This window comes from Acartia tonsa, chromosome 1 (genome assembly GCF_053477335.1).
Source record: "Acartia tonsa isolate MP-2025a chromosome 1, ASM5347733v1, whole genome shotgun sequence".
NCBI classification, from domain to species: domain Eukaryota; kingdom Metazoa; phylum Arthropoda; class Copepoda; order Calanoida; family Acartiidae; genus Acartia; species Acartia tonsa.
Genome location: NC_137260.1, coordinates 30,611,556 through 30,635,462, shown reverse-complemented (window position 1 = coordinate 30,635,462; position 23,907 = coordinate 30,611,556). Strand labels below are relative to the sequence as shown.

At 32.9% G+C, this 23,907-nt stretch overlaps 1 protein-coding gene across 22 annotated transcripts in view; it reads right to left on the bottom strand.

The window, feature by feature from the left end:
• Positions 1 to 23,907, bottom strand: part of LOC145329180 (uncharacterized) — a 201,103-nt gene that overhangs the window by 52,200 nt on the left and 124,996 nt on the right. For 15 of the 22 annotated variants that reach the window (XR_013882831.1, XR_013882833.1, XR_013882818.1 and 12 more), the window contains 2 exons: positions 22,604 to 22,657; positions 373 to 606 (listed from right to left, as the gene is read on the bottom strand). The exons of 3 other annotated variants lie outside the window; for them this stretch is intronic. Coding sequence is in view for 14 of the 19 variants with exons in the window: in XM_080173217.1 (XP_080029343.1) it covers positions 373 to 606; positions 22,604 to 22,657 (288 nt within the window). In the remaining 5 variants the exon portion in view is untranslated. Of the gene's footprint in view, positions 1 to 372; positions 628 to 22,603; positions 22,658 to 23,907 lie in introns of all 22 variants that reach the window. 4 more of the 22 variants (XM_080173272.1, XM_080173279.1, XM_080173314.1 and 1 more) reach the window with 2 other exon arrangements.

Sequence of the window (23,907 nt, the reverse complement as noted above, 5' to 3'; positions counted from 1 at the left end):
AAAAAACGATCTAAAAAAGTTAGGAATTAACAACAACTTGTCTTTTAATAATAATCATGCATAAACTGTTGTCAAAATAAAGTTAAAAATTCGCATGTTTTAAATGCCCCTACAGATTTTCTGGTAACAATTATAGAGTTGCTATGCTTTCTACTTCGTACCTAACTTTCAAAGTTTTAAAATGATAGGACAGTTCTAACATGCTTAAATTTTCAAAAAGTCATCAGAATAAAAATATAAAATTATTGTTTTTATGTGCTTAATTTACTTTTTAAGGATGCAAAATAATAGATGAAAGGTTTTAGGATGAGTCGATATGTAAATGTTCGCATTCCTCGCTGACGAATTTCCCTTTTTAACCCTTTCACTCACTTTGACTTTTTGATGGCTGATGGTTTAGAAGAAGTACTTGTATCAGAAGTAGTAGCAGCTTTAACATACTTCTTTGTAATAACAGCAGGTTTTGATGATTCATATGCACTATTAGCAGAACTTTTAACTGATCTTGATACAGCCTCGGGTACTGTTGATGATGCTTGTTGTCGCCTTGCCTGGCCGCGGACAAATGTAGTGGCTTGTTCTTGTCTTCCAGATTGGTTGATACCTACAGCCACAAATGCATTTAACCTACATATCCTTTCATTATTCCTTTCAGTATACACACTTATATATATAATCCTTACTATAAAGTAACATGATGTTTGTCTGTCTGTACCGAAGGATCTCACTAAACACTGAATAGATATGGTTCTCCTTTACATAGGTCCTAATAAGGTTTATAACTATTTTGGGGAGAGTATTCTCGTTTTAAAGGAAGCCTGCAAGAAATACCACGCGTTAACTGCTGAAAGACTGCCATGCCACAAGTAGACCCAATACCCAAAATTTGAAGCCTTTAGCTTCAATAACAAAAAAGCTCTCGGCATTTTAAAATGACATTTTATGTAAGATTTTCATTGCTCATGTTAGAAATTTAAACCGAATTTTCTCTAAGATTTTAAATTTAATATGTGTTGTTTTTATTGTAAAAATGTAATCAGTTACCAGCAGTCTAAGTTTTTGACAAGATAAGGTTATAATTTTGTGTCTAGGCGACGTTATTCAATATTGATTTTTTCTATTATGAGCAACGGAAATCTTTCAAAAGTTTCATTGTACATAAATGTCATTTTGAAATACCTACAACTTTTTTGTTATTGAAGCTGAAGGCTTCAAATATGGGGCATTGGGTCTATTGGCATTTAAAGTGTGGTATTTCTTGCAGGCTTCTTTTAAGTTTTAGTAACTTAGATTATCTAAGTTCTGAGCTTATATTTAAAGATGTCAGCCTGATTTTTTTTAAAAAAACCTTTTAAAAAAAACTGATCTAAGTGACCATTACACATTTTATTTTGAGACTTACTTCTAGGGGCTTGTGGAGCAAAAGACCCCACGAAATTAAAATTAGGAGTTCTGAGCTTATTTTTGAAGATATCAACCTGATTTTTTTAAAGAAAACTTTTTAAAAATAACTGAACTAAGTAACCATTACACATTTTATTTTGGGACTTTCCTTCTTGGGGCTTGTGGAGCACAAGACCCCACAAAACTATAAAAAGGAGTTTTGAGCTTATTTTTAAAGATATCAACCTGATTTTTTTAAAGAACTTTTAAAAAATAATCGAACAAAGTAACCTTTACAGACTTAATTTTGGGACTTTCTTTCTAGGGGCTAGTGGAGCAAAAGACCCCCACAAACTAAAAATATTAGTTCTGAGCTTATGTTTAAAGATATCAACCTGATTTTTTAAGGAAAACTTTTTTCACATAACTGAATCACGTAGCCGCAACAGATTTTTAAAAATCATGCAGATATATTTAAAAATAAGCTCAAATCTCATATTTTAGTGTTTGGGGGGGGGGGATCTTTTGCTCCACAAGCCGAAAGACGGAAATTCCCAAAATGAAATGTGTAATGGTTACTTAGTATGGTTATGTTCAAAAAAATTTCTTTAAAAAATCAGGTTGATATTTTTAAAAATAAGCTCATAACTCCTTTATTAATTTTTTTTTTGCTACACAAGCCGCAAGAAGTCTCAAAATTAAATGTGTAATGGTTACTTAGATCAGTTATTTTAACTAGTTGATATCTTAAAAAATAAGCTCAGAACTAATATTTTTAGTTTTGGGGGTCTTTTGCTCCACTAGCCCCTAAAAGTAAAGCCCCAAAATAAAATGTGTAATAGTTACTTAGTTCAATTATGTTAAAAGAGTTTTCTTTGAAAAAAATCAGGTTGATATCTTTAAAAATAAGCTCAGAACTCATATTTTTAGTGTTTTGGGGGGTTTCTTGCTCCACAAGCCCCATAAAGGAAAGTTCTAGAATGAAATGTGTTATGGTCACTTAGATCAGTAATTTTGAAAAAGTTTTCTATAAAAAAAAATTAGGTTGATATCTTTAAAAATAAGCTCAGAACTCCTATTCTTAGTTTTGAGGGTTTTTTGCTCCACAAGCCCCTAAGAGGAAAGTCCCAAAATGAAATGTGTGATGGTTACTTAGTTCAGTTATTTTAAAAAAGTTTTCTTTAAAAATATCAGGTTGTTATCTTCAAAAATAAGCTCAGAACTCCTATTCTTAGTTTTGGGGGGTCTCTTGCTCCACAAGCCCCTAGAAGGAAAGTCCCAAAATGAAATGTGTAATGGTTACTAAGTTCAGTTATTTTTAAAAAGTTTTCATTAAAAAAATCAGGTTGATATCTCTAAAAATAAGCTCAGAACTAATATTTTTAGTGTTTTGGGGGGTCTTTTGCTCCACTAGCCCCTAGAAGGAAAGTACAGAAATTCAATTTTCAAAGTTTTCCGTGTACATCCAGTCATATAAGAGATTTTACAAAAAGAATTAGGTTGATAACTATAAACACAAGCCGACACGTCCCTCCCAAACTTTGATACTGAATTTCATTTCCTTTAAGTGTACAAACTTCCCCCCCCCCCCCCCCTTATTCGTTTGGCTTAAAAACTTTGGGGATTTATGATGAATTTTGATTGGTTGTTCATAAAGTTGAATTTAAAAACCTTTTTAACCACTAATTATAATCTACAGAAGAGGTAATTTTGTATATCATTATTTGTGGATGTGTATTAACTTATCGGCCATTGTCTTATCCCTTTAGATCCAAAATGATAAAAAAGAAGACTAAATATGATCAAGGGGGGTGTAAGTTTTGCCACTTTCGAGTAATCAGTGTTGATTTCAGATTATAGGTTATTTAGGATAAAAGTTTACTTTTGGGTAGTAGTTCACGGAAAATTAATCATTTTTTTAATAGGTCTCCAGGTTCAGGTGCTGCAGGCTGGAAGGTCGTTTCTGGACAGGTAAAAATTTTTTAAAAATTTAGTTTGAAGAGTTAGAGAGCAATTTATAAAACAAAATATGCTTCTTTTTGAATGTTATTAACATATCTGCAGAAAAAAAGTTAAAATCGGCCTCAAGGTTCAGGTGCTGCAGGCCTCCAGGTACACTCTGGACAGGTAAAAATTAAAATTTCTTATTTGAAGAGTAACAGGTACACTTATAAAACAAATATGCATCTTTTTGGATGTTATTATCATATTTGCAGAAAAATTTAAAATCGGCCTCCAGGTACACTCTGGACAGGTAAAAATAAAATATTTTATTTGAAGAGTTACAGGTACATTTATTAAACCAAATATGCATCTTTTTGGATGTTATTGCCATATTGAAGAAAAAATGACAATTGGCCTCCAGGTTCAGTTGCTGCAGGCCTCCAGGTACACTCAGGACAGGTAAAAATTAAATTTTTTTATTTGAAGAGTTTTAGGTACACTTATAAAACAAAATATGCATCTTTTTGGATGTTATCATATTTGCAGAAAAATTCACAATCGGCCTCCCGGTTCAGGTGCTGCAGGCCTTAAGGGAAAATCTGGACAGGTAAAAATTAAAAAATTTTATTTGAAGAGTTACAGGTTCACTTATTAAACAAAATATGCATCTTTTTGGATGTTATCATCATATTTGCAGAAAAATTTAAAATCGGCCTCCAGGTTCAGGTGCTGCAGGCTTCCAGGTATACTCAGGACAGGTAAAAATTAAAAAATTTTATTTGAAGAGTTACAGGTACACTTATAAAACAAAATATGCATCTTTTTGGATGTTATTACCATATTTGAAGAAAAAGTGACAATTGGCCTCCAGGTTCAGGAGCTGCAGGCCTCCAGGTACTCTCTGGACTAGTAAAAATTAAAGGGGGGGGGGGAATTGGAAATGAGGCCAATTGTCATTTTTTCTTAAAATATGGTAATGACATCCAAAAAGATGCCTATTTGGTTTAATAAGTGTACCTGTAACTCTTCAAATAAGAAAGGGGGGGGGGGAAATGTGGTGACTTGTCACACGACATACCAGCAATTTTATTTTGGGTGCTACTCCCTTAGTTTTAGAGATAATTGGATGAAATCTTTTGGGCTGGGTCACTAATTACCCCAACTATTGGTATCTTTAAAAAAACGGCGACGAGACCGCCGCTCCCGCCGCCGTTTTCCGCCATGTTATTTTTTTCAAAAATTTTTCCCCTTTCAAATTCTCGTTTATGAAGGTATATCTTAAATACAGTATGCTATTCCTTTAGTTTTAGAGATAATTGGATGAAATCTTTTTGATTGTGTCACTAATTACCCCAAGTTTTGGTATCTTTCAAAAAAAACGGCAGCAGCACCGCCGCTCCCGCGGTCCGCCGCCGTTTTCCGCCGCCACAAAAAAAAATTTTTTATTGCATTTCTCGCCGAATTAGGCAATTTTGAATCATATGAGACCATGTTATTTTTTCAAATTTTTTTGGGGCGGTGGCGGAAAACGGCGGCGGCGGATGGCGGGAGCAAGGTTGCTTGTAAGGGGAAATTTTTGAAAAAAATAACTTGGTCTCATATTATTCCAAATCGCCTAATTCGGCGAGAAATGCAATAAAATTTTTTTTTTTTGTGGCGGCGGCGGACGGCGGGAGCGGCGGTCCCGCCGCCATTTTTTATTCAAATATTTTCAAATATTTTTTTACTGACCTACCTAAAAAGATTTTGTTTCAATATCTTTAAAAGCACAGGAGTAGCACTGAATTTAAGATATACCTTGACAAACGAGAATTTGAAAAGATTTCATCCAATTATCTCTAAAACTAAGGGAGTAGCATACTGTATTTAAGATATACCTTCATTAACGAGAATTTGAAAAAATAAAGCAGGGGTGCTTGTAAAAGAAAAAAATTTTGAAAAAATAACATGGTCTCAAATGATTCCAAATTGCTTAATTCGGCGAGAAATGCAATAAAAAAATTTTTTTTGGTGGCGGCGGAAAACAGCGGCGGGCAGCGGGAGCGGCGGTCCCGCCGCCGTTTTTTTTTTAAAGATACCAATAGTTGGGGTAATTAGTGACCCAGCCCAAAAGATTTCATCCAATTATCTCTAAAACTAAGAGAGTAGCATACTGTATTTAAGATATACCTTCATAAACGAGAATTTGAAAAAAATGACTAAGTCCCCCCGCAGGGTTGCTTGTAAGGGGAAAATTTTTTGAAAAAAATAACATGGTCTCAAATGATTCCAAATTGCCTAATTCGGCGAAAAATGCAATAAAAATTTTTTTGGTGGCGGCGGAAAACGCCGGCGGTCTCGCCGCCGGTTTTTTTTTAAGATACCAATAGTTTGGGTAATTAGTGACCCAGCCCAAAAGATTTCATCGAATTATCTCTAAAACTAAAGGAGTAGCACCCAAAATAAAATTGCTGGTATGTCGTGTGACGAGTCACCACATTCCCCCCCCTCCTTTCTTATTTGAAGAGTTACAGGTACACTTATTAAACCAAATAGGCATCTTTTTGGATGTCATTACCATATTTTAAGAAAAAATGACAATTGGCCTCCAGGTTCAGGTGCTGCAGACCTTCAGGTACACTCTGGACAGGTAAAAATAAAATATTTTATTTGAAGAGTTACAGGTACAAACCAAATATGCATCTTTTTGGATGTTATTGCCATATTGAAGAAAAAATGACAATTGGCCTCCAGGTTCAGTTGCTGCAGGCCTCCAGGTACACCCTGGACAGGTAAAAATAAAATACTTTATTTGAAGAGTTACAGGTACATTTATTAAATAAATATGCATCTTTTTGGTTGTTATCATCATATTTGCAGTTAAAATTAAAATCAGACTCCAGTTTCAGGTGCTGCAGGCCTCCAGGTCCAGTCTAAACAGGTAAAAGTTATAATTTCTTATTTAAAGAGTTAGAGGTTCACTTATTATATGCGTAATTTTAGATGTTATATCATATTTAAAAATAAATTGACAATCGGCCTCCAGGTTCAGGTGCATTCCCCATTCTGAGTATCTATAATATTATATCTGAGACAGAATTATATTTTGCATATGTGTGGAAAACCATACATAAACAAAAATTAATAAATACTTCAGATCTATCTAGCTGGCCCCTGGAGGCCACCTTGACCCTGTCTGGAGCATAACTCAAACCTTTCATCTAAATAAAAAAATTATAAAAGGGGGGGGGGGGAAGTTTTGCCACTTTCGCGTAATCCGTGATTATTAGGCTAGGTATTGATGTGAGACTATAGGTTATTAGGGATAAAAGTTTACTTTTGGGTAGTACTTCACGTATATTTAATCATTTTTTGGATAGGTCTCCAGGTTCAGGTGCTGCAGGCTGGAAGGTGGTTTCTGGACAGGTAAAAAAAATTTAAAATTTTTGTTTGAAGAGTTAGAGATCAAATTATTAAACAAAATATGCATCTTTATGGATATTATTGACTTATAAGAAGAAAAAATTAAAATCGGCCTCCAGGTTCAGGTGCTGCAGGCCTCCAGGTCCACTCTGGACAGGTAAAAAAAACAAGTTTTTTATTTGAAGAGTTAGAGGTCAACTTATAAAACAGAATATGCATATTTTTTGATATTATTGACATATTTGAAGAAAACATTAAAATCGGCCTCCAGGTTCAGGTGCTGCTGGCCTCCAGGTCCACTCTGGACAGGTAAAAAAATAATTTTTTTTATTTAAAGAGTTAGAGGTCAACTTATAAAACAGAATATGCATCTTTTTTTGTATTATTGACATTTTTGAAGAAAAAATTTAAATCAGCTCCCAGGTTCAGGTGCTGCAGGCTTCCAGGTCCATTCTGGACAGGTAAAAAATCAAATTTTTTATTTGAAGAGTTAGAGGACAACTTACAAAACAGAAAATGCATCTTTTTTGATGTTTTTGACATATTTGAAGAAAAAATTAAAATCGGTCTCCAGGTTCAGGTGCTGCAGACCTCTAGGTCCACTCTGGACATGTAAAAAATAAAATTTTTTATTTAAAGAGTTAGAGGAAAACTTAAAAAACAGAATATGCATCTTTTCTTATGTTATTGACATATTTGAAGAAAAAATTAAAATCGGCCTAAAGGTTCAGGTGCTGTAGGCCTCTAGGTCTACTCTTGAAAGGTAAAATATAAAAAAAATTTATTTGAAGAGTTAGAGGTCAACTTATAACACAGAATATGCTTCTTTTTTTTATATTATTGACATATTTGAGAAAAAATTAAAATTGGACTCCATGTTCAGATCCTGCAGGCCTCCAGGTCCACTCTGGACAGGTATAAATTAAGTCTTTTTATCTGGAAAGTTACAGGTCAACTTAAAAACAAAATATGCATTGTTTTGGATATAATAAATATACTTGAAGATAAAATTAAAATCGGCCTTCAAGTTTAGGTGCTGCAAGCTTTCATTTTCAGGTATTTTTGCTTTTTTTCCTGTTTTAAAACATGGTAGGTAGGTATCATACATTTTTACTTTTTTATATGGACAGTGACACTTTTATCTGGCTCCTGGTGAACACTGGTTGTTGCCGGCTAGGTGAATATCTCAAATGGTTATTTTGGAATTTAGAAGAAAGATTTCGAAATAGAATAAGTTCAAAACTTAAAATATAATAATATAGTGAAATTAAAGGACCTGGAGCCTGTCTGGACACACATTTTGAAGCCTTAAATGATTAATTTTACTATATTATCTTATTTTAACCATTTTTTTAATACATACCTTAACTCTAAATTCAAAATTTACCTGGATATTTACTTGGCCAATGGCCAACAGCGGTCACTGGGATCCATCAAAAAGTTTCAATGAATATGATAACTACCAGGTTTAAATAAATATAGAATAGAAAAAAAAGTAGAGGGAAATCTAATAAATAGGAAATATACCTGAAAATAGTCTCTAAAGTTCACCCGGAAGCCTGCAGCACCTGAACCTGGACGCCAATTTTATTTTTTTTCTTCAAATATACATGTAACATCTAAAAAGATGCTAATGTTGTTTTAAAAACTGACCTCTAAAAATAAAAATTTTGATTGTTTTACCTGCCCAGAGTGCACCTGGAGGCCTGCAGCACGTGAACCTGGAGGCCAATTTTAATTTTTTCTTCAAATATGTCAATAATAACAAAAAAATGCATATTCTGTTTTATAAGTTGACCTCTAACTCTTCAAATATTTTTTTTTATTTTTTTTACCCGTCCTGAGTTGACCTGGAGGCCTGCAGCACCTGAACCTGGAGGCCGATTATAATTTTTTCTTCAAAAATGTCAATAATACAAAAAAAGATGCATAATATTCTGTTTTATAAGTTGACCTCTATTTCTTTAAATAAAAAAATTTATTTTTTTACCTGTCCAGAGTGGACCTGGAGGCCAGCAGCACCTGAACCTGGAGGCCGATTTTAATGTTTTCTTCAAATATGTCCATAATATAAAAAAATATGAATATTCTTTTTTATAAGTTGACCTCTAACTCTCCAACTAAAAATTTGTTTTTTTACCTGTCCAGAGTGGACCTGGAGGCCTGCAGCACCTAAACCTGGAGGCCGATTTTATTTTTTTCTTCAAATACGTCAATAATATCAAAAAATATGCATATTCTGTTTAATAAGTTGACCTCTAACTCTTCAAATAAAAAAACTTGTTTTTTTACCTGTCCAGAGTGGACCTGGAGGCCTGCAGCACCTAAACCTGGAGGCCGATTTAATTTTTTTCTTCAAATATGTCAATAATATAAAAAAATATGCATATTCTGTTTTATAAGTTGACCTCTAACTCTTCAAATAAAAAACTTGTTTTTTTACCTGTCCAGAGTGGACCTGGAGGCCTGCAGCGCTTGAACCTGGAGGCCAATTTTAATTTTTTCTTCTGATATTTCAATAATATCCATAAAGATGCATATTTTGTTTAATAATTTGATCTCTAACTCTTCAAACAAAAATTTTAATTTTTTTTTACCTGTCCAGAAACCACCTCCCAGCCTGCAGCACCTGAACCTGGAGACCTATCCAAAAAAATGATTAAATATACGTGAAGTACTACCCAAAAGTAAACTTTTATCCCAAATAACCTATAGTCTCACATCAATACCTAGCCTAATAATCACGGATTACGTGAAAGTGGCAAAACTTCCCCCCCCCCCCTTAATGTTTTAAACCTGTCCAGCAGTCTCATGGAGGCCACCTTGAGCCTGTCAAAAGAACATCTAGGGAAATTAAATAATATGTATTTTATTTGATAATGATATTTTACCATTTCCTATTTCATAACCTTTTCTCTAAATTCAAAAATTATGTTTTAGGATTATTAGCTATTCTGCAGGCTCCTGGAGGCCACCAGAGCCTGCCTGGAACACAAATAGAAGTTTTACTTGATAAATTTTGCTATTTTATTATATTTTAACAATTTTCTATTTAGAAACCTTTTCTCTAATATCAAAAAATACCTAAATAAGAAATTTTAAGTTTTACATGTCCAGAGTGTACCTGGAGGCCTGCAGCAACTGAACCTGGAAGCCGATTTTAAAATATTCTGTAAATATGATGATAACATCCAAAAAGATGCATATTTGATTTAATAAGTATACCTGTAACTCTTCAAATAAGAAATTTTAATTTTTACCTGTCCAGAGTGTACCTGGAGGCCTTCAGCTCCTGAACCTAGAGGCTAATTGTCATTTTTTCTTCAAATATGTTAATAACATCCAAAAAGATGCATATTTGGTTTAATAAGTGTACCTGTAACTCTTCAAATAAAAATTTTTAATTTTTACCTGTCCCGAGTGTACCTGGAGGCCTGCAGTACCTTAACCTGGAGGCCGATTTAAAATTTTTCTGCAAATATGATGATAACATCCAAAAAGATGCATATTTTGTTTTATAGGTGTACCTGTAACTCTTCAAATAAGAAATTTTAATTTTTACCTGTCCAGAGTGTACCTGGAGGCCTGCAGCACCTGAACCTGGAGGCCGATTTTAAATTTTTCTGCAATTATGATGATAACATCCAAAAAGATCCATATTTTGTTTTATAAGTGTACCTCTAACTCTTCAAATAAAATTTTTTATTTTTTACCTGTCCAGAGTGAACCTGAAGGCCTGCAGCACCTGAACCTGGAGGCCGATTGTCATTTTTTTCTTCAAATATGGTAATAACATCCAAAAACACGCATATTTGGTTTTATAAGTGTACCTCTAACTCTTTAAATAAAAAATGTTAATTTTTACCTGTCCAGAGTGAACCTGGAGGCCGATCTTAATTTTTTCTGCAAATATATTAATAACATTCAAAAAGAAGCATATTTTGTTTTATAAGTTGCACTCTAACTCTTCAAACTAAATTTTTTAAAATTTTGGATCATGGAAAGAAAACAAAGTCATTCCTTAATTAGGACAGAAGTCAACTTCCTAGGAAGGACATAAGTAGCTTCCCTTATGTGAGAATTTGTTAGATGAAGGGCATAACTTGTCTCCATTAACAAAGATTTTGCAAGATGAAGGACATAAGTAGCCTCCCCTCACCACACAAAACCTAGCTTTTTGGTCCTTCACATAGCAAAATCTTGCATAAAATAGTTTAGCTTTCCTTCACATAGCAAATTCTTGCAAAACATAGCATTTATGTCCTTCACATAGCAAATTCTTGCAAAACATAGCAAATTCTTGCAAAACATAGCAAATTCTTGCAAAACATAGCATTTATGTCCTTCACATAGCAAATTCTTGCAAAACATAGCAAATTCTTGCAAAACATAGCATTTATGTCCTTTACATAGCAAATTCTTGCAAAACATAGCAAATTCTTGCAAAACATAGCATTTATGTCCTTCACATAACAAATTCTTGCAAAACATAGCAAATTCTTGCAAAACATAGCATTTATGTACTTTACATAGCAAATTCTTGCAAAACATAGCAAATTCTTGCAAAACATAGCATTTCTGTCCTTCACATAGCAAATTCTTGGAAAACTTAGCATTTCTGTCCTTAACATAGCATTTTGGTCCTTCATATAGCAAAATCTCACAATACATAGGTTTTTCTGACCTTTTTCTACCTGGAGATCAGAACTAAATCAGAACACACATAACAAGAGTTTTTACATAATACATTAAGATTATCAATTATGCATTTAACTCTGCATAAATTATGATAATTCATTATTATTACCCCTCCCCCCCCCCTATTTAAAATTTACCCCTGCATAAATTATGATAATTTATGCTGAGTTAAATGTACTGTTTGAACTTCTATCTAACAGGATATGAGAACTGGGAGGTTGTGACACAAAAGAGGCCAGCTATGGTGTCATGTAGGAAAAGTGGCATTGCATTCTAGGGCCTAAAAGGCGTCATAGCTGGCCCCTTTTCAGTCCATCATATGACATGGGAAGGAGGTTGAGGAGAATTTTATGCAGTCTAAATTCCCAAGAATAGAATGCCATTTTTCCTACATGGCACCACCTCCCATGTCATATGATGGACACAAAAGAGGCCAGCTATGACGCCTTTTAGGAAAAGTGGCATAGCATAGTGGAATTTAGGCTGCATAAAATGCTCCTCAATCTCCTTCCCATGTCATATGATGGACTGAGAAGGGGCCGGCAGCATCCTAATTTAGGAGTGGAGATACCTGGTATCATGAAAATTAAACCCCCCCCCGGGGGTATGCATCTATTTTGACACCCGGTATGCATCAATTTTGACCCGGTATATATTAATTTGGTCACCCCAATTTTTTTTGCTTAAAACAGACAAATGGGTAATGAACAATACATAGTGGGTCAAAAATAAAGCATACAGGGTACAAAATTAAAGATAGGGGGTAAAAAGATAAAGGGTCAACCATATACCCCCCCCCCCCCGGTATGCATCAATTTTGACCCGGTATATATTAATTTGGTCACCTCAACTTTTTTGCTTAAAACAGACAAATGGGTAATGAACAATGGATAGTGGGTCAAAATTAAAGCATACAGGGTATAAAATGAAAGATACAGGGTAAAAAGATAAAGGGTCAAACATATAGCGCCCCCCCATCCCCGGTATGCAACAATTTGGACACCCGGTAAGTGTCAAAATGGATACCCCCCCCCCCTTATAATCCTAGTGTCCATTGAGGTCATTCCGCGCGCGAATTTCCTCTGGACTGAGATTCATCTTTAACCCCAATTCTATTTCAAAGAGGGGAAAGTGTTGAATAATAAAGTGATATTCTATTCATAAGGAGGTATATAGTTAGACAACTGCCACTATCCATATGTTGTTTTGTATTAAACTGACTTTATTGTATAATAAAATTGTTTTCTAATATGTGTGTGGTGTAGAATATGTCATTTTTTTTACCTAACATTGATGAAAGTTTGTAGGTTTGTGCCTTGTTTTATTTAAAAATTGAGACTCCTAGTGGGAGATTTTGTTACTAATATATAGGGCCTGAAATTTGGCCTGGAATAGCTGAGGCTTCATCCTCAATGGAGTTATGAGATGATTAGACTGCTCAATAAAATGGACCATCTCCTTCCCTTGTCATGTGATGGACACAAAAGAGGCAAGCTATTTGCAATAAAGCAAAAAAATTGGGGTGACCAAATTGATACATAACGGGTCCAAATTGATGCATACGGGGTGTCCAAATTGATGCATACAGGGTGTCAAAATAGATGCATACCGGGGGGGGGGGGGGGGGGGGTAAATGTTTGACCATCTATCTTAATTTTGTTGGTGTCATAGGAAAATGTTATTATAAAACTTTGGGGACTAGTGTAATAAACAGCCAATTGTCCCTCTCTCTCTATTTCTACTGGTGCAATTAATTCTTATATTAAAGTAACAGGATGTCTAACTGTCTTTCTTTTTCTCAGAGAGAGATGAGACAACGGATTGTTTATTACATTTGTCCCCAAAGTTTTTTTAATAATGTTTATAAGAATTTTGGGGACCTGAGAGAATTTTGTTTGGTTGGTTTATATCAAGTTGAGTTTTCAAAGTTTAAACCACTAATCGTAATCTAAAGAAGGGTTAATTTTGTGAATCATGTACATTAATTTATTTTACATTGTCTTATCCCTTTATATACCTACTTTTTTTCTATGCAAGGATCAGCGGACCAATTTGGTTTCTTTAATTCATTGAAGCTTTGGGTTGGTTTTGAGTATTTTTAAAAGCGAAGCTTTTCTATAATTAGGGTCGGTCCGTCCGTTGGTCCGTCTGTCCATCCGTCCGTCACGGATAGCTTTTTTCGTTAATTTAGACATGTTAGAATTGTCCTATTGATTTCAAATTTTGCATGGTGATTCCTTGAGTAGTTAGGTATGATTTAGAAAGCGTAGCAACTCTATAATCATTACCAAAATGTCCGTACGTCCATTTTAAACATGTTGATTTTTTTTACTTTTTTAAATATCTTTTTCCGTTAATTTAGGCATGTTAGAATTGTCCTATCGATTTCAAAATTTGCATGGTGATTCCTGTAATAGTTAGGTACTAGTTAGAAAGCGTAGCAACTCTATAATCATTACCAGAATGTCCGTACGTCCATTTTAAACATGTTAATTTTTTTACATTTTTAACAACAAATTTGTATGTGACCTAATTATCAGATTGGTCTGATTTTTGGTATACTGATTCCTGGAACAACAAAGTACAATATTATAAGCGAAGCAACTCTATAATCAAGTCCTAAAAATGTAAGTATGTCCATAATCATTATCCTGTATCAAGCAGTTTTTCAACAAATTTACTAACAATTTTGCTTTGACTCTTATACATTCGCATTCTGATTATTCAGTGCTGACATTATACAAGTGTTAATGTCCGTTTGTCCTACCATTTCAGAGCTTCGCTTTTATGGATGTTGTCATCCTTGTTTAAAAACAATTTCTATAAAAGTACCATAAGTTTTTGAATACAAAAATAAGGGATTATGTATTTAAAACTTTGGGCACTAGTATAATTAACAGTCCAATATCCCCTCCCTCCCTGTTTATAATACTGATAACCAGTGGACCTATTGGGTTTTTTATTCAATAAAGATTTTTCTCGTATTCATTCGAATCCGGTGGATATGAACCGGTTCTCATCAATACGAAAAAACTATGTCTAGCATCGTATTATATCCAGTTTTCTACGAATATAGAAATGTACAATCATAAGATTAAAACTAGTTTTTTTAGTTAAAATCATTTTTTTTAGCCGGTGCCTTCGGCACCACGGGGCTAAAAAAACTAGTTTTAATCTTATAATTGTACATTCTATATCCGCGGAAAGCCATTTATAATACGATACGAGAAATAACTATGAACAGTATTTTCTTAATTAACAAATCTTTATATAAAAGTAACATAATCAGTGTATATCTGTCTTTGTGTACCGAAGGATCTTGATAACCGCTGAACCGATATCCTTCTCCTTTACAGTGTAGCTTCTCATAGGTCCTGGGAAGGTTCATAACAAAACATAACATAATAAAAAAATACACATATCCTCCCCCCCTCCAAAAAAAGATTTTACTTTATCTTTTTAATTTATAATAAACTAGCGACTTCGCCTCTAAGGGCACTTGAGATGGATAGGGAATTGACCCTCCCCCCGCACATATCATTTTGGAAAAGTATATACTTTCCGGAAGCCGATCTTTATGAGGAAGGTATTTTTAGAAAGGGGAAAATGTGTAGAAAACACCCATGTAAATTAGAAAATCCGCAGAAATCATTTTTAAAAGTTATTGGCAAACATTTGCAATGTTAATTTGCAAAATTAATTTTATGCCCTAAATGACATATTCTGAAATAAATCTTTTATGAAAGTTTATTATCTTTGAGTTTAGGACATGCTTAAGACGTAAAAAATATTTTCAGTGTTACTTTTTTCGCCCTACATGTGAAAAAAGGCATTTCTCACATTTTATTATAGAAAATTGCATATAAACAAAATAATTATTTTTTTCTACAGTCAACACAAAAATTGGCATAAAATCTTTCATTTTAAATGTAAAAGTCAGGTAAAGAATCCTTTTTAGAGCAAATATAGTGCAAAAAGTAACCAAGACGTTTTAGCAAAGTATGAATATCTAATGAAATAGATACTATTAAATTTTGATATACATATCAGATAAAAATATATAAAAAAAGAGATCAAAAACTATAAAACAAGGTATATATTTTTTTCACTCTGTCACTGAATAAAGAGCACTTTTAGGTTTGATTTTAACCAATGCAGCACTTAAACACTCATTTTTCAAGGTAAATAAACAAAATAAATGCAATTATACAATTAAGTCAGTTTAATAATACAGTAAGCCTTTTTGTAGCAATTTTTTTTTGTTGAAATTATTCTTTATTTCTATAATAAATTGTATTAAAATCTAATGATTTGAAAATTCGTAATTAAGAACTTCATTTTTACACTGTTTTGACATATAAATTACAAAGAAAAAGATTAAATCCTTTAAGTTTGAATAATACTTTATATATTTACATAATAAAAACATTAAAATTGTTAAAGATTAAAAAAAAGATAAAAATAAGTAATTTTTAAAATCATTTTGTGTCGTCTTCATAAACTATTTCCCCTTTTATATTTTAGTCTGGTAAAATTCATAATTATAAATAACCTTTCTTGAGCATATATATGTTTTATTGAAATTAATTATAAGAATGTAAAACATTTTTTGATTGATTTAATATTAACAATTCACCTAACATTTTGTTATTTTACTTTTTTTTGAAACTCTCTTATTCTTATTAATAATTCTATTTAACACAAAAAGCTCATAGGGAGTTGATAACCTTTATTTCTTGCTTTGTATTCTAATAAGGTATTTTATTTGACTAAATTTTTTAAAACTATACAGCATGCATGTTTGTGTCAATAATGAAGACATTACGGGTTTTTATGTACAAAAAGTTGTTTTAAAGCAAGAAAAAAATATAATCTTTCTAGTGACTAATATACAATTTCATAGTTTTATATATGTCTGTATTTTGGTTTCTAAAAAAAGTACTATACCAACAAACATGCATGCCTGAAAATTAGTTTCAATATTCGTATTAAACAGGAAAAAGAAACTAAGTCGTCGTTATAATTATTGTTTATTATTTTTGGTGTAAGGTTTTTTTTAATGAAACTTTTTTGGATCTCGTGAATTCGATTTCTGCGGATTTTCTGGTTGCCAGAAATGAAATCTATGCATCTTTTTTAGTTAGATGGCATATGTCTGGTTAAGATTGAATAAAAAATTCTTTGGTTGGTTAAATTTAATAAGTGTGCCCGATTTGAATTTTAGTTTTAAAAAGATGAATTTGGAAAATAAAATGTTTTTTTTTTAAGAGTGGTGCGTGGTACCCTTACACAAAATAGTTGTAAACCTTCACAGGACCTATGAGAAGCTACACTGTAAATGAGAACTATAACGGTTCAGTGGTTAGCAAGATCCTTCGGTACACCTAGACATACACAAATCCTTACTTTTTATATAAATAAGAAATGATTATCTAAATTCTTTAATTTAAAAAAACAAATTGGTCCACCGGTTATCATGATTTTGTATATCCGTATCATAAACAGGGAGGGAGGGGACATTGGACTGTAAATTAAACTGGTGCCCAAAGTTTTAGATACATACTCCTTTATTTATGTGCTCAAAAAACTTTTATTAGACGAAGCCCAATCTTTCCTACTTTCGATTCCTATGACGTCATAAAAATGAGGGAGATGAGAGGAGAAGTGGGAAAGAAAACCCTTAAAAAGAGGTTGATAATCTCTCATTTTTATGACGTCACAGGAATCAAAAGTAGACAGATTGGGCTTTGTCCTTTTTATTATATTCTAATTGGTTGGTTAGCAGTAATGAAACACATATTTCAACCAAAAGGGATCATTTTGTTTATTATTATTAGGGATGTACATCAATTTTTCTTATACTAGCGGCCACGCCCCTAGAGGCCTCTCCCCCAAAATAGTTAAAAACCTTCCCGGGACCTATGAGTAGCGGCCCTGTTAAGGAGAACCCGATCGGTTCAGCAAGATCCTTTGGTACAGACAGACAAACAAACAAACAGACATCCTCTTTATGATAAGGTTTATCTAATCCCTTTAAATAAAAGTAAAATAATTTTATTTCAATAGGACTATTCAATCATCAAATATCGGGACTTTGGTACCTAAAATTATATAACAAGGTTAGTAAAAAACTTTGGGTACTCTTGTTAAATTTTCATTGGTTGATTCTTTTAAGTATCTGATATTAGTGTCTAAACTACCAACCAATAATTTACATCTACAGAAGATATTATTTTTGTCTATCATCAATGGGTACGTACATCAATTTACTGTCCAAAGTTTTAAATCCCGGACTTTGGACTCTAAATTATACTGGTACCCAAAATTATATAACAACAAAAAACTTTGAGTACTCTTAAATTATTAATGGTTATCCAAATTTTTCACCCAATAATTTTCATCTACACAAGGGGTAATTTTGTCTTTCATCAATGGGTACGAACATCAATTTAACGGCCATTGTCTTATCCCTTTAGATCCATTAGTAAATCTTTATCATATATACACATACATAGACACACACACACACGCACACTCACACACACACACACAAACACACACACACACACAAACACACACACACACACAAACACACACACACAAACAATCTTTATCAAATATCTTTATTGGATAAACAAAATTAAAAACAAGGATGACAACATCCATAAGTAGCGAAGCACAAAAATCTTTTTTTTTGACGGGTGGTGATGTAAAAAATCAGTATAGGGAGGGGGGGATACCGGGTATGTCCACTCCTAAACTAGGATTATCCCTTTCTTTTTTTTTTACAAGTTTAAATACAATTCTTTTAACTTTTTTATAGGAAACTTTTATATATTTCTTTAAAATCCAGTATTTAGAGTAAGTCCTGTATGAGACTAGGTGTAAAGATATCAGTTATAAAACTTTGGGTACCAGGTGTAGTTTACTGTGAAATGTTTACTAATGGTTATAAAACTTTGGGTACCAAGTGTAATATTCAGTCCAATGTTTACAAATTGTTATAATACTTTGGGTACCCAATGTAATTTAAAGTTCAATGTTTACTAATGGTTATAAAACTTTGGGTACCAAATATAACTTACAGTCCAATGGTTACTAATGGTTATAAAAGTTTGGGTACCAATTAGTCCTGTTAATATAATTAGCCTATTCATTACAGGTTTATTAATTGAGAGAAAATTGTCTGTAATATGATGCATTTCAGTATGGCTGAGAACTGATTCTAATCTAGCGGATATTTATCGGTTGCGAAGCCATTTTTAACGTTAACTTTTCTTGCAAAAAAAAAACACTTAAAATAAAGATAGGAGTCTGAAAATTTTTGTGTAGATTCCTTAAACAAATTAGAATCGCCGCTCTTTTATGCTTTGTGCTCGATTTTTAACTTTAAAACCCTTTAATTATGCGATGTTTGTCCGTAGGTTATTTACGTTTAAATTTCGTATCAATTAAAGAGGACTATCCACGAACGAGAGCACATGATTCTAAGTACCTTCCAGCATTGATCCTAAGTATTTTCTTTCAGAATATAATAGGTCACCATATATTATTAATATATTGACGAGAAAATTTATGTTTCACCATGTTTTTTTAGGTATTTTAATTGATTTTGAAAACTTTTATGAAGCTAATTCTATTAATAAAGTGGATATTTGATGATACATATGCGAATACTCGTGTTATATAGATTGTAAATTAATCCATATTAACATTAATTTAAACATACATATGAGATATAGTAAATGTGCTTTTGACTTTTTTTAATTTTTATCATTTGACAACATGGACAATTAAAGACACCCCGAACTCAACAAAACGTTTGATAGAATTTTAACGAAAAATGGTGGACATTTTTTTACTTTTCTTCAACTTGAAGTGGTGAAACATAAATTTTCTCGTCAATATATTAATTATTAATAGTGACCTATTATATTCTGAAAGAAAATACTCAGGATCAATGCTGGAAGGTACTTAGAATCACGTGCTCTTGTTCGTGGATAGTCCTCTTTCAACAAAATTAACGTTAACTTTTTTTGCAAAAAAAAACAATTAAAATAAAGATAGGAGTCTGAAAATTTTTGTGTAGATTCCTCAAACAAATGAAAATCGCCGCTATATGTTATGCTTTGTGCTCGATTTTTAACTTTAAAATCCTTTAATTATGCGATGTTTGTCCGTAGGTACTAAATGACACTAAAAATATCTCCTCAAATCACGATCCCCCTTTGAATGGCCCTAACTCGGTAGTTTTTCATCGTAAATCAATGAAATTTTAAACATAGTTAGTTTAAGTAGTTTCTAGTACACACAAAAAATTTTATTAATATCGAAGCAATACGAAAAAAGTTATCGCTTTCGTAAAAAAGGCACTAAAAACGATAAGAAAACAGCATTATAAACTCTCTCAAAACGGGTTTTATCTGTACCTATTAAATTAGCTTAAAAATAGCATTAAATTTGACGATTTTAACGTTAAAACAACGTTGAAAACAGCAAAAAAGGCCGTTATTCTATAGCCATTACATTACTTTAAAAGTATAGTCAAAAAAATGTTAAAAATCACGTTTTTTCATTCACCTATTGGTCTGTATTAATTCTCTATCTATGGACTTACATCTATTGGGAGTAAAATCAAGAAAAAGTTAAAATATTTGTTTAGTTTAAAAATTCACACATAGATGTCTCCAAGTTTTAAGGAAACTTAGACTTGCCAAATTACAATATGACCATACAGGCATTAAAAACACATATCAAACACTTATAAACAAAGGCCAAACTATTTTATCCTATATTTTTATCATTTTAATCATCTTTTATATGTGATCAGAGCCTCCTGCTACTTCTATCTAATCCTTAAGAAGGTATTAACCACTCTTAACCAACCCTTTCCCCTCTTTGAAATAGAATTGGGGTCAAAGATGATATTTAGTCTAGAGGAAATTCGCGCGAGGCATGACCTCAATAGACTTGACCCCCCCCCCCCCTGTATGTGTCCGTTTAGACACCCGGTATATGTCTAAACGGACACCCCCCTACATATTGATATATAGGGGGGTGTCCATTTTGACATCTACCCGGGGTCAAAAATGACGCATACGGGGGGTATCCATTTTGATACACACCGGGTGTCAAAATTGATGCATACCCCCGGGGGGGGGGGGTTTAATTTTCATGATACCGGGTATGTCCACTCCTAAACTAGGATTATCCCGAAGGGGCCAATTGAATAATTGTTAATCTGAATGTACTATGTAAACACTCTTGTTATGTGTGTTCTGATTAAGTTCTCATATCCTGTTAGATAGAAGTTCAAACAGTACATTTAACTCAGCATAAATTATCATAATTTATGCAGGGGTAAATTTTAAATAGGGGGGGGGAGGGGTAATAATAATAAATTATCATAATTTATGCAGGGGTAAATTTTAAATAGGGGGGGGGAGGGGTAATAATAATGAATTATCATAATTTATGCAGAGTTAAATGCATAATTATTAATCTTAATGTATTATGTAAAAACTTTTGTTATGTGTGTTCTGATTTAGTTCTGATCTCCTGGTAGAGAAAGGTCAGAAAAACCTATGTTTTGTGAGATTTTGCTATGTGAAGGACCAAAATGCTATGTTAAGGACAGAAATGCTAAGTTTTCCAAAAATTTGCTATGTTTTGCAAGAATTTGCTATGTGAAGGACAGAAATGCTATGTTTTGCAAGAATTTGCTATATTTTGCAAGAATTTGCTATGTTTTGCAAGAATTTGCTATGTTTTGCAAGAATTTGCTATGTGAAGGACATAAATGCTATGATTTGCAAGAATTTGCTATGTTTTGCAAGAATTTGCTATGTGAAGGACAGAAATGCTATGTTTTGCAAGAATTTGCTATGTTTTGCAAGAATTTGTTATGTGAAGGACATAAATGCTATGTTTTGCAAGAATTTGCTATGTTTTGCAAGAATTTGCTATGTGAAGGACATAAATGCTATGTTTTGCAAGAATTTGTTATGTGAAGGACATAAATGCCATGTTTTGCAAGAATTTGCTATGTTTTGCAAGAATTTGCTATGTGAATGACAGAAATGCTATGTTTTGTGAGGTTTTGCTATGTGAAGGACAGAAAAGCTAAGTTTTGCAACTTGAAAGACATAAGCAGCCTTCCTAATGTAAGAATTTGTCAGACAAAGGACATAAGTCACCTCCCTTAAGATAGATTTTGTTAGATGAAGGACATAAGTAGCCTTCCTTAGACCAATATCCAGTGACTTCTGTCCTAATTAGGAATGACTTTGTTTTCTTTCCATGATCCAAAATTTATTACCTGTCCAGAAACGACCTTCCAGCCTGCAGCACCTGAACCTGGAGACCTATTCAAAAAATGATTAAATTTCCGTGAACTACTACCCAAAAGTAAACTTTTATCCTAAATAACCTATAATCTCAGATCAATACCTAGCCCACACAACACTGATTACGCGAAAGTGGCAAAACTTACCCCCCCCCTTAGATTATGAGTATAACTGCATTAAAATGGTACCCACGCCCTGATCTATATTATATTAACTTTATTTCCTTGTTTTAAAAATTTCAATTCATTTGGACAAAAACCTGTTGGATGTACAAAAAATTTAAGTAATGAAATTTAGTAAAATCAATGGCCTAAATAAAAATAGTTCAGAGTCATCTTGATAAAAACAACTCCTTCCTATCCTAAGTGCCCATCAAAACCACAGGACAGGCAAATAACGTCAAAAATCACACCTTCGGCAGTAAATGATGTATATGTAACAAAAGATGCGCTTTTAACAGTTCAACAATGAAGAAAAGGTTTTGGTACTAAAACAACTCCTATCCCTCCAAAGAGAGTGAAAACTATTTTATTTCAAAACATACACAGATTGTCCCAAAAGTGTGAAAATTTGTCATTTTGGCACATATTATTGTTATCAGTCAAAATCTGTATCTATGTGTCTGTTTTTAGTCACTTAAAAATATAAAAGAGTATTAAAAGATACCTACAGTTTTTTCTTTATATTTATGAAAATACAGGGTGTCCAAGAAATACTAAAATTTTATTCTGGTTAGAAAACACTAGTCTAACATACTTAACTTAGATACCTAGGGTTGGAGGGTAGGGGAGAATTTATGGTATGAAAAGTTAGATAATGCAAATATTCCTGGAGACTGAAAGTTAAATCTGGACTGTCTAGATGGAGGTACAGTAGATCTACTCCTAAAAAAGAAATTTATTCGTAAGTGCAATGTTCCATGGAAATAATATAAGGGGGTAAACATATTTTTGTCAGGGTTGGGGAGGCATTGATGGTTTATTTTTGTGGGGGGGGGGGGGACAGAATTAGAAATAGAAAAGGGAAGAGAACTGATTTTTGAATATAAGGGTTTTCCAAATTGTCTATCCTATTATATAAAGTAGTAAGCGTTTTTTGTCTGTCCCAAAGGATCTCACTAACTGCTGAACCGATATTGTTCTCCTTTACAGTGAAGCTTCTTATAGGTCCTGGGAAGGTTTTAAACTATTTTTTGAGAGGGTGTCTTCACCCCCCTCTCCCCCAAAAAATATATTTTTTTAACTCTTATGAAACTTAAATTTAAAATAGGATGAGGTCGACTTTCCCTTCTCATACCAGTGCAGTGCCCCTAGAGGCTTCTAGGGGCGTAGCTGCTTGTTTTTAATATAAGGGGGGAGTTTTTAATGCAGCCATCTCGTAATCAATGTATAAATGGCACTTTAGCCATTTTTGGGGATATTTTCAATGCAAATCATCACGAAACCTATCTTGACATAATACTATTTGCTGTTCCAAAACGTTTTCAAACGGTTCTAGCCAGTAGTTGCTGGTACTAGAAATCTAAAAATGTTTTTTTTTTTGTATCATTTCACATGATTTAAAGCAAAAATATGTTTCAAAAAGTTGATTCCTACGTAATTTATGACAGATTTGCTTGCCCTAAAATTAGCCAAAAAACAGCTAAACGGCTGAGCCATTAGCCGTTACTTTTTCAACTTGTTGTTTGATTTAGGGAAAATAGACCTACCAAGGATTACTCATGCAAAATTTTAGATCAAAATTTGAATTCTAAGTGCCATTTATACATTGATTACGAGATGGTTGCATGAAACCCCCCCCTTTCATGGACTCTTCTGTTGGTTTAAATGATGTTAAGCTTCAAAATAAGTCTGCAATAAATACACCGCTTTAAACTGCTACAAGACTGCCACAATTAGATCCAAATTGAAGCTTCCAGCTTTAATAACCAAAAAGTTAAAGGCGTTTTAAAATGAGTTTTAAGAAGAATCTTTAAAATTTTATGAACCAACATAAAGAAAACTTTAGTAATAAAGAGATCATTTTCTATCCATATTCTTATAGATTTACTCAAGTTATAAATAAACTGTTATAAAAATTCAGCTTATTTCAGTTGAAATTAATTTAGATTTTTAAGTTAGAATCATTATTCAGA